This window comes from Anarrhichthys ocellatus, unplaced genomic scaffold (assembly GCF_004355925.1).
Source record: "Anarrhichthys ocellatus isolate YVR2014 unplaced genomic scaffold, GSC_Weel_1.0 scaffold7, whole genome shotgun sequence".
Classification (NCBI taxonomy): Eukaryota; Metazoa; Chordata; class Actinopteri; order Perciformes; family Anarhichadidae; genus Anarrhichthys; species Anarrhichthys ocellatus.
In genome coordinates, this window is record NW_022280037.1 from 3,219,881 (window position 1) to 3,230,962 (window position 11,082).

The 11,082-nt window shown below is 42.7% G+C and overlaps 2 protein-coding genes across 4 annotated transcripts; one reads left to right on the forward strand and one right to left on the reverse strand.

The window, feature by feature from the left end:
* The first annotated feature begins 31 nt into the window (after window positions 1-31).
* Window positions 32-3,224, forward strand: zc2hc1c (zinc finger, C2HC-type containing 1C). 2 transcript variants are annotated; one of them, XM_031847987.1, is made up of 3 exons: window positions 32-119; window positions 696-2,066; window positions 2,250-3,224. In XM_031847987.1, exons 2-3 carry the CDS (start codon window positions 786-788, stop codon window positions 2,346-2,348), a joined length of 1,380 nt encoding a protein of 459 aa, XP_031703847.1. In that variant the 5' UTR covers window positions 32-119; window positions 696-785; the 3' UTR covers window positions 2,349-3,224. The 2 variants fall into 2 exon arrangements, with proteins under 2 accessions (XP_031703847.1, XP_031703846.1); XM_031847986.1 differs by having other exon boundaries at window positions 41-278.
* On the reverse strand, window positions 1,429-10,343 carry nek9 (NIMA related kinase 9). 2 transcript variants are annotated; one of them, XM_031847985.1, is made up of 23 exons: window positions 9,534-10,343; window positions 8,915-9,092; window positions 8,764-8,819; window positions 8,609-8,679; window positions 8,385-8,490; window positions 8,140-8,271; window positions 7,924-8,034; window positions 7,708-7,772; window positions 7,567-7,617; window positions 7,273-7,465; window positions 7,030-7,174; window positions 6,715-6,915; window positions 6,492-6,538; window positions 6,182-6,343; window positions 5,980-6,088; window positions 5,723-5,884; window positions 5,413-5,580; window positions 5,280-5,333; window positions 4,980-5,167; window positions 4,721-4,879; window positions 4,475-4,579; window positions 4,331-4,384; window positions 1,429-4,235 (listed from the first exon to the last, which is right to left on the reverse strand). In XM_031847985.1, exons 1-23 carry the CDS (start codon window positions 9,717-9,719, stop codon window positions 4,053-4,055), a joined length of 2,886 nt encoding a protein of 961 aa, XP_031703845.1. In that variant the 5' UTR covers window positions 9,720-10,343; the 3' UTR covers window positions 1,429-4,052. The 2 variants fall into 2 exon arrangements, with proteins under 2 accessions (XP_031703845.1, XP_031703843.1); XM_031847983.1 differs by having other exon boundaries at window positions 5,274-5,333.
* Between the last annotated feature and the right edge of the window lie 739 nt (window positions 10,344-11,082).

Sequence of the window (11,082 nt, forward strand, 5' to 3'; positions counted from 1 at the left end):
CACCCGAGATATTTGGTTTCTAAGCAACGAGTGTAAACATTAGGAAAAAGTAGAGTAGCTTTATGTGTCGACAGATAGCTAAACACACAGTTACTTTTAATTCAGACGACATTCAAAAGGTCAGTTAAATGTTTTTATTTATTGCAAAGACTTCTAACTCTTTGCCCTTTTTATTTATGTATTTTTTGGGGTGATCTGGATAATCTAGAGACTTTTTGGATTCCTCGTCCGTCCTAAAGGTCAGCGTGACAGTTCACTCCTGACCTTAAAAACAGCAGGTGACTAGAACTCAAGGTCGACTGGTTTACATATTCTGGATAACAATCTTCATCTGCTGATTGCGTTTTGGTTGACAGAGCTCAGACTGTATGTAATTTAAAGAAAGTAATCATCTACTGTAAACGTAGTTTAATGACGACTGAGCAAATTTAATCTGTGTAATTTGGTTGAAAGCGAGTTGTCAATGGCTGATGTCAGGGTCAAGATTACATTGTCAAATTCAATCTGAAAAATAAAATGTTTTTCTCCATTTGAACAGGAGACTTATTACATGAAATGCATGCAATAACGTCTTGATTCAGTCACACTTGTGCTTTTACTTTAAATATAGTCATACACTGCAGCTGCACAGCATTTTCCTTCAATGTTTTTCTCTGTTAGCCTCACTTTTTGGATGCTTTTTTTTTTTTTCTTAGAAATTATACTGGAAAAAACCCTCAGCAGCTGGTGTGGAAGGCTCAGGTGTCTTTCACAACAAAACAACTTGAAAGACAACTGCTGAAGTCATGAGCACATACACAGGAAGAAGACACAGTGATCAAGGGCAGCCCAACACTGCAGGAAAAAGAAATGCAGATGTCTATACTGAAGCACAACATGGTGTTGTGCCTGGTAGGAGAGCAGATGCAGTAAACCAGCCATTTCCAAACAAGCCTGTCAGCCACAGAAGATCTCTCCAACCCACGAAACAAGACGCATTTGTTCCATATGATTTAGAAAAAAATACTATTACAAAACAACCAAGAGGCCATTCGTTAACCCTAGAACACCATTCAAATGGCACCGGAAAGACCAATGAGTACCAAGATCCAAGAACCGACTCAGGCGGCAGACAGCCCAGTGGAGAACTGCAGATGGCCAGAGCAATTCATGCAAAAGAGCTGGTGCTACAGGAGAAGCTGTGGCGCGTAGAGGAAAAAATAAGACAAAAGATCCAGAGAGACACTGCTGCACTTGATGACCAAAAGAGTGAAGAGCAGAGACACAACAGGGAACAAGCAGAGAGGGGAAACTACCAGAGAGAATCCAGGCTGTCTGAGCAGCAGAGGAGAGAACCAGTGAGAAGAAGAGAAGTGAAGGTGCAAGAAAGCCAAGAGGAGGATGTTAAACAACACATGAAGACACAAGATGAGGAAGAAAGAGCCAGGGGGGAAAGAAGGGAAATAGAGTCACACAAAAAAGGTCATAAAGCAACTCACCAGATCACAGTTCCTGAGCAAGAAGTGAGTGGAGAGCTGAACAAACCAAGGTGGGAAAAAGTGAAAGAGCATACCGGAAGAAAAGAAAGGGATGAAAAAAATAATGGCATTTGGGAAGATACAGGTGTGAAGTCACAGGGTGGAACAGTGAAAGCAAAAGAAAGACATCAAAATACAGCCTCAGTGGGCGATACAGGTTGGAAGAGAGAGGAAAAATATAGGGAAAGGACATGTGAGGAGACTTCTGACGATGAACAAGATATGCCTCAAATGAGCCAGCAGAAGGCTTCTCATGAAGCTGCAACAAAAGGAAGAAACCCGTCAGGAGGACCAAGGCTTCCACCACTTTCTCATCCCTCACATTCCAGCAGACCAGACCTGAGACAGGAAGAGAGCACGGACACCAGGCACCAGCTCCTTCTTTGCAAAGTTTGCAACAGAAAGTTTGCAGGCGAAAGACTACAGAAGCATGTCCAAATCTGTGAGAAAGTTAAACAATCAAAACGTGGAGTCTTCAACACCTACCTTCACAGGACCAAGGGATCTGCCTTAGAGGAGTTCTTGAAAACCAACAGCGGAGGTCCAGAGGTAGGCCAGTGATATGTGGGTCTCTTTAAAAGGGGAGCCCTACCAGTTTTACAAACAGAGGTTTATGTTAAAGCTACCCTCTTGAGTATGTTGACCACTCATACCCCTGTGGAGTATTGTTTTTAAGAGTGGGTCATTCTGTCTGCATTAAGTAAGCATTTACTGTTTTTGGGTCTTATTCAGGTTTTGAAGAAAAACAACCAAAGACAGAACCAGGGACATACAAGGAATCTGCAGAAAAGTCGGAAGGTCCCAGGTGGAACTGCACATCAGCCAAAGTGAGGAGATCAGAACTGACCCAGAAACTTCAGAGCTGAACCATTTGAACAAGAAATCCACGGCTTATCAAGTCAACCATCACCATCTCATTAGTCAGCAGAGTCTCTGCATTGTCTGATTCTAGCCCTGACACAAGTTTGGTTTCTGATCTATCGTCTACATTTCCATCATATATTCCATGTGACCTAAACAGAAGTGTCTAAGATAGTCTTGTAAAGAGCTAAAAACTAACATGATTATATTAATATCAACTAATATAAATAAATGCAGTGTATTCTATCTTTCATTGTGGAAAATATTGACGATCGAGAAAAGACAACTGTTAGTTTTATTTATGGCTTTTACACAAAGCACGAAGCAACAGCGTGACTGAGAGAAGTCTTTATACAACTGTTACATCTCCACAATGTTTGGTTAATTGTTAACAACAAATAAATCATATTTTTAGATGCCGTCAACACAGCATTTTCACATTTGCACTAATTTTGGTTTCAATAGATTTCTAAGGCACACCGACTGTATTCAACGTCACATTTTACAGCATGAAAATACTGCCAGTGTTATTCTGCTGACAGACCACTGACCACGAGGCTACTGCTTGTAAGCGAACTATGAAAAAAGGGTTTTACACACACACACACACACACACACACACACACACACAAACTACATATTTGCTTGCACGAATGATGCAAAATACGGAAACAACATTAACATAAACGACAGATACAATGGTTAAAAATGCAATAAGAAAACAGCATTATAGACGCATGGTAAGCTATATCATAAATGATTCCACATTCAAACTGTTCATACGCATCACAAAGACAGACCTACAGATGCTTCCCCATCAACAATTCAAGAGTTGAAGAAGGCAATAAAAAAGTAAACGGTTATTAAAAACAATGAAATCAGTAGTTTCGTGTTTCACACAAATACTTTCATATGATAATAAAACATGCACATGTAAAAAAAAGTATATATTTGAATAAGATCATTTTTATATAATGTTTATAATAGCTGTCACTTCTCATAAATGTGGAGAAACTGTTAAAAGCTATTCTGTATTTGGCACTTTCACTTTTTAAGAATATCGAATGAAATAAAATAATTAAAAATGATGCCAAATTGAGTTATGATCAATCTGGCCAACATCCTGGCAGCACATCGCTCAACAATTGGCAAAAGGAAAATGAATCTTTGGATGCATCAGCAAAAGCTTTCCTATTTGCATTAGATGGACTTCTTTGATATTTGATAAATACTAACATATGAGGCACTAACGACCGAAGCAGCCTCAATGCTGACATCCCTTAAAGTCAGCAACACCACCAGAACATGAACTCAACATTCACATTGCAGAGTGACACAACAATCTCTATGATTGTCTCTCACAGGGGTCAGGTGCTTCATGTTGAATCCAGCCAACATTTCAATATGTGGAGAAACTAGCTAGATTACTGCACACAGGTGAACACAGCTGTGCATATGAGAGTGTGCAAGGTATTACACAGTATTACATATGTAACAGATGGTAATAATGCAATTTAGCGTTCTGTCAAACGCGTGTAACCTCTGTGAATGGGCACGAGGCTGCAGCCTCTACTGCACGTCCAACCAAGCCTCCGATCCCCCATCTAACCAGCTGGTTTAACTTAACAGGTGCTATTCACGCTTCTCCCATAATCAGGACATCTGCAGGTAAAATCACACACTGGCCCCTGAAGATCGGCCCCCGTGGTTTGTGAATGCGCCTCCTCTTTCTCCTCCGTCCCCGGGCATTCGGGCATCAGAGGGATGGTTTCCGTTACTGTCACATCCTGCTTCCCTTTGCGCTGAACGATTGATCGCTGCCCAGAGCCTTTCGTTCTCCTTTTGCTGCTCATTGACCTACAGCCGGCAGGAATACGTGCTGTTACTCATGCACAAGGATCAAACTCAGCACTGAGGCGGACGGGCAGCTTTTTGGGGGACACATTTCTTACCTGCCTCTCGAGCATCTCGATCCTCAAATCTTGATTAGCGACCGTCTCTCGCAGCTGCAAAATAAGCTTTCTTGTCAAATACTGCGGCAATGGGATTTCATTATTAGATCATAATTTGCAGTGCTGAGTGTGCAGATTTGATACCTGTGTGACCTCGCAACTTGCTTTGCAGCATGCGCCCGTTTCTCCCTTTTTGCAGAAGTCAGCCTCCTCCAGTCCATTGACTTTATCACAGCTCATTCGTTTAGTCTGAAAAACAGTGGACATAGTGAATGCGTTTCAAAAATGCAGTATTACACGGTATGAACATCAGTACTGTGAAACTCTAGAAGTGTTTATTTGGAGTACATAACTCAGGTCTAGATAAGTGAAAGGTAATATTGGCATTACCGATAGGTCTTTCTTAGTGCCGACTGCTTCTGCTGCAGCCTTTAGCTCTTTCAACTCCTCATAGGGCAGAGTGACGCTCTCGGAGATAGAAGAGAGCTGGTCGGGAATGGATCCATCAGCGTCAACTGGTATCGGGATGAACTCTGCATTCTCAAGCTCCTGTTGGATGAAAACCTCCCTGAATTAGAACACAGCGTCTCCATTCAGAGGTTTCCGTTTTACAATTCCTTATTCCTTGGTGCTTTCAATGATAACAAACCTTTCTGAGCCAGAGAGGGCAGGAGCTGTCCCCAGTCTGACTTGTCAGTGACATCATGGGAGTCTCCATGAGGCACTCCTCCCTATTATCCTCCCGTGTACCACCAAGACCCCTGTCACGACAGTCCGTCCATGAACCAGGTTGTATGTCCAGATCCACCGTAGATGTCGATGCCTCCTGGCCCAGTCCTATACACACATAACAATGTAGACTTTCAGGACTAAATGTAGACGTATTCCTAAAGCAAGGAAAATGAATCAATACACAAATTAGTGTCCAAAGAAAAGTATATACCAATACCAACTGATAGTCCACTGCTGTTCGATCGAATAGTCTTGGAGGTGAGCACTTTCTCTGCAAAGGATAAATATATATTAGACAGCTGGCTGCTTGCACGAGTACACTGTGCAAGTGTCTGGTTGTGATTACTAACCCATGATGATAATGGTGTGCCAGCCACGGCAAGAGAGGTCCGGTACATGGTGCAGGGAACCAAAGATAGGCCTTGGCATGGCGGGGCATACCTCTGAACCAAATCCCTTATCAGCTGGCATCCCAAGTCGCCCGTTTCCTGCGTTTCCCCATGCAAATATGTGATTGTCTGCAAGGAATACAAAAACAGGTGATGATATCTCCTCAGGACCAAAGGTCAGGGGCTTCTGGGAGGAAATAAAAGTAGCACAATAAAAATAAATGTACATATTATTGCAATAGAAGCACTACAGGACTAGGCATGGTCTTACCCTCAGTGGCTGCTATGGTGAAGCCGTCTCCACAAGACACTTTGGTCATTATCTTCCCTCCAAAGGGTCCGAGAAGGAGTTGGACACCCGGGTGTTTCTTAAAGTCTTTTACACCCAGCTGTCCGTACTTGTTGCAACCAAAGGTGATCAGACGACCACGTTCTGCAAAGAGAAAAATCATGAAAAATGATGTTTCTGTGAAATGGTGGCTGACAATGTTCACTTACGTGAGAAATATTAGCCTTTTTATACGGTACCATCAATGGCAGCTGTGTGGGTCTTCCCCGGGGCTATGACCTGGATCTTGAACCTCGCCAGCTGCTTTACCAAAGTCAGTGTAGTGATGTACGGGATCCCCTGATAACCCTGGTGTGGTGTACAGAAAAAGAAACCAAACATAAACATAGCTGCATCCCCTGAAGTCTGGATGATTACAGTCCTGTATGTAGAACCCAGTACCTCTCCAGGGTGGTTTTTTAGACCAGAGATTCCCTGGTTCAGACCAAGCTTGTTGAATTCATTGTTTCCACACGCTAGGACTTTGCCAGTTTCTGTTAAAAAGAAGGTTCCATCGCTGGCACATGACACTGAGGAGATGATGGCGCCTTTAGGGATCTCCACCTGGGAAAACCAGAAAACAGACAGTACTTTGAATAGCTACAAATGGGACCATATTGCTTAAAACACTTTGTATCTTACTGACTCCTGCAAGGTTTTAGCCGCTTGACAGACATTCAAGAGCGTGCCAGAACCGGAAAGAAAATCTTACTTGCATCGGAGAAGAAAAGTCATCCTCACATTCCAGGCCGAGACGCCCTGCACCAGGAAAATAGAGCAAATCCAACTGAGAACACCTATTTTGACTGTATTTTTTTATTTATTTTTAAAAAGACCACTATCTCCACCTGCTGGCTACAACTATAACAGCAAAAACAATCTGGCAGAGGCTTACTCTGCTCAAAAACCAAAGGAAATAGAGCAACTATATGTACCATACTCTCCGCAGCCCCAGGAGTAGATGTCCCCACTCTGAGTCAGGACCGCCACATGGTTGTCTCCACATGAAACCTGACGGACAGGCCGCTCTTCGAAAAACTCCAAAAGCACGGGTTTCAAAACCTCCATGCCGAGCTCTCCCTCCACTCCAATGCAGCCGTAATAGTCTGACCCAAACATGTACATCTGGTCCTCATCTGCAAAGGCAGCAGAATGTTCAAAATGCATCTTTACAGAAAAAGTTGTTGTTTTTTTTGTAGGAAGATGTTAAAGATGTTAAAAAGATGTTAAAGGAAGGTTTTGTTACTCACCGGTGACGCAGGCAGTGAAGTCAGCCCCACACGCCACCTGTCGGATAGCCTTCCCCTGTAGCTGGTCCACCCTTGTCGGCTGCCGGTAGGAGGACTGGTCTCCCTGACCCAGCTGGCCTACCATCTTGGCTCCACCTTGGACATTCTGAAGAGAAGTTTGAGAGAGCTCCTTGTAGTGAAGCACAAGAACAACTCGAATCCAGCAAATCTCTCCCAGAGTGATGGCGAGTGGTAAATACTCACTGCCCAGGTATACAGCTCCTTTTCCACGGTCACCACTGCAAAGTGACTCTCTCCTGCACATACATGCTGGCCACTGCTGCCTCCTTTAAACGTGTCCATTTTCTGGGGGGTGAACTTGCCTCCACCCCAGAAGTACACCTCCCTTGAGCGTGTGGTCACCACAGCCACAGGGGTGTCAGTCACTGTACTCAGCCTGTGGTGCATCCAGGACATCAAGTGAGTTACATAACCACACAATCTTACTATAGACAGGCTTTTGCGCTGGAGAATATGAAACAACTGTTGACAACTTACTTTGGTTTTTTCATTGCTGAATTCAGCAGGGCAACTCGCTCTTCAAGCTCCCTTATAGAGAACAAAGTTGTCAGTGGGCTGTCATGGGTGTTTTGACTCTGTTGAATCCAACAGCATCTGAATCATTTTCAAGCAACTTACTGTCTACAGCATGAGATGAGTGGCTGGCCCAGAATCTGCTCAGCTGTAGGCCTCTTTGCGGGGTCCTTCAACACAAAAAGATCCCAAGAACTTAACAGTGGTATCCCTTCCCGAGACCAGATGTTTCCTGAGCACACAGTGTAACCTCTGGCACCAAATCGTTTATTTCACAACAATCCAACGCAACACTCTTCTCCGATTATTCCCGTCACTCACTTGATCAAGGCACTGATACACCAGTTTGATCAATGCGGACGAATACACATCCGCGTTCACATCCATGGTCCAGTTGCCCTGGACTATTTTCACACAGAGGTTCAGAGCGTTCTGGTGGACACAAGCAGCAACATTAGTAAATTCTGTAAGGGCGAAATCTAATTTTCAGATTAAAGCAAAGAATTAAAATTATTTCTAGCAAGTTAACAAACCAACCGTTGCATCGAATGTCCTTGTAAGAACCAGGACTTCAAAAATGACACAACCCATGGCCCAGATGTCTGATTTGAAGTTGTACTTTGATCCCTGGCACAATTCAGGCGACATGTAATATGGAGTTCCCACACACTGGATTTACAGAAGAAGAGTAAAGTGAAAAAAAATCCATTAATATTTATTAAATCACAGTCAGTCCGGTAAAACATTTTTTGGGGGGGGGGGGGGGGGGGGTCACAACTTACAGTCTCTGCCATTGAAAACTCAGAGTCTAGCTTCTTTGCGAGGCCGTAGTCGCCCAGCTTGATGAGGTCAGTCTTGGTCAGAAAAATGTTCAGAGATTTGATATCTCTAAAAGACAGAAATGGATGGTTCCATTACCAAAAAAAAAAAACCCACAGATACAAACAAAATAAAAAGTCCTGCAGATGTCACCAATAAGGACATGAAAATGTGCTGAATATCTCACCTGTGGAGGATCCCAGCCTTGTGAATGTAGGACACAGCTGAGGCGATTTGGTACAGGTACCAAATGACCACCTAAAGAAACACGTTAAAGGAGAAGATATAATAGAGAGCAGTCTGTTTGTTTAAAATACAGGCGCTGCAGTGGTGCACTCATACCTCTTCACTGAAAAGTTCCCCATTCTGGTGATTGATTTTATCGTACAGATTTCCTCCTGTGATGAGAAGGCCATTTAGCATTCAGCCACAGATAGACAGAATTCAAACTAATCTCAATCAAATCTTCAGAGTGGACTAAATATTTGCTTACCATTACAATACTCCAACTCAATGAGCAAGGTGTTTTTATCCATGAAGTGATTCAAGTAGGCTATGATGTTGTTGTGCTCCAGGATGGAGAGGATGCTTATCTCATTCATGACATCTCTGCGCTCCCTTTCGGAGAGGGAATTCAGCTCCACCTCCTTCCACACCACCAGAGAGTTGTCCTATAAGCCAAAGGGGACATGCCATTAATATAACAATACTATTAATAAATAGTAGTGTCCAGATTTGTTCCTGCACAGGTTTAAGTTTCTCCATGGTGCTTATTACCAGTTTACAGAATAGACAGAAAAGCAAAATATTCTGAGGTTTAGAATAAGAAAAAGAACTTGTGTGAAATAGAATCATCATGGAGCACACGTTTGATATATACGTAGTTAGTCTGTTTTCACCGAGCAGTGGTTCTAATCACTTCTGACTGCAAACCCCATTGCCAGTCCAAGAAAAAGTTGTGGGGACCATGTAAACTTAAGACACATTTCCCTTGCACTGTTGGTGAGGTAAATATGGTAAATGTAAGAAAACAGGAAAGTTATTATTGCATGGCATGAAGTGTGATCGGTGCCTTTTAAAGAAAGAAAACCCGGCTGGGACAGACAACTTACCTCTGTTCTTCGGTACAGGGTTGCTTCACCAAACGCCCCCCTTCCGAGGATCCGGATAGGAACGTAATGCAGCTTCTCCTCTTCGCCATTATATGTGCCCGACGCGGATCGCTCACTGACCACTGACCCGCCGTCCAAATCGGAATTTAGCGAGTCGAAATGTCTTTCATAGTCCCCGAGTGACATTTCTGTTTAGGGACTTGTTAGCCAGTGGCAGTGATGGAAATAACCCGAACAGGCCTAACGACAACTCTTTCTGAAAGACTCCTACTAAACCTTACACATGTCTGACATGTTTCCCGTGCAGGCGGTTAAAGAGAGATGTCAAATGATTCGTACTAAGTTACCAGATGCCTGAAAAGCCACTTAACACACACAATGTAAGAAACAAAATGAACTGAAACAACGTAGCAAAATACGTGAAAATAGTTCGAGAGCGTCAAGCGTAACGCAACAAAAACGGGGACGTTCAGTCAACTTTTTTTGAAGTTTCAGAATAAAAGTCATAGGTCCGAGAGTGCTGTCGTGTATTTTACGATGAAGGTCAACAGAGCGTATTTCCGGTAGTGGCACTAGTCTGCTCTGCTTGACTTGGCTAACGCTTTAGTTAGCATGAAGACATTGCTCTCCCGCAAATAAAACCCTGAACTGTGATGGGTTGCCACCTTAGAAGGTTCCGTAGGTCTACACAACAAGCACACGAGTTCACCAATGTTCAAAATGTCGTCTGACACGCGCCTACACAGGCAACACCCACAGGCTCGTCCATCATTTCCTTGCGCTAAAACCCGGAAACTATCAAAACGGTCCGCTCGAAGTTAAAGTGTTTCCCACATTGCTTTACTCGAGCGGCTATAATTAAAATAAAAGTCACACAAGTAGCCGACGAAATGTTGGTGTAATACACAAGCTGTCCACTATTGTATTTTGATACCAAATTATCAGAATTGATGTGGTGCATCGTGACACTATATTTACAGATCCTATGATGTGTGATATTAGTAAAATCCTGTCACTTTATGTATACTTTTACATTTAGATATATATCATTGTATGATGCATTTTCAGGAAAATCAATTTAAAAACTGTAAATGCACAAGATAGCCGGACAGGAATGTCTGTTTTAGGGCTGATCCACCAAATTAAATACCTGTCAAAGTTCACATGTCACATTTGTACAAAGATTATAATCCAATATTGTTATAACTCTGTAATTTTCATTGATTAAAAAAAGAATGCTGGCAATGGTCTTCTATCACATATATTGATGGATGTTGCATATTTGTGTCAGCTGGAGGGTTAACAAAAAGCGTTTTTTACTTTCTCCCACAACCCAGACTGAGTGACATATTAGAGGTCACCAGCACTCTGTAGATCAGTATCACAGTATCACCTGTAAAATACATTAAATAAACTTCCCATTATTTGCATTGTGAGCCTTTCCATGAGAATCTAACAGCCTAAATCTAAAAAAGAAGAGAGAGACAATAAAAAAAGACTTTCATGAGATATTTTAACATAAGAGATAGTGTGTAAAGGGGACTCAACC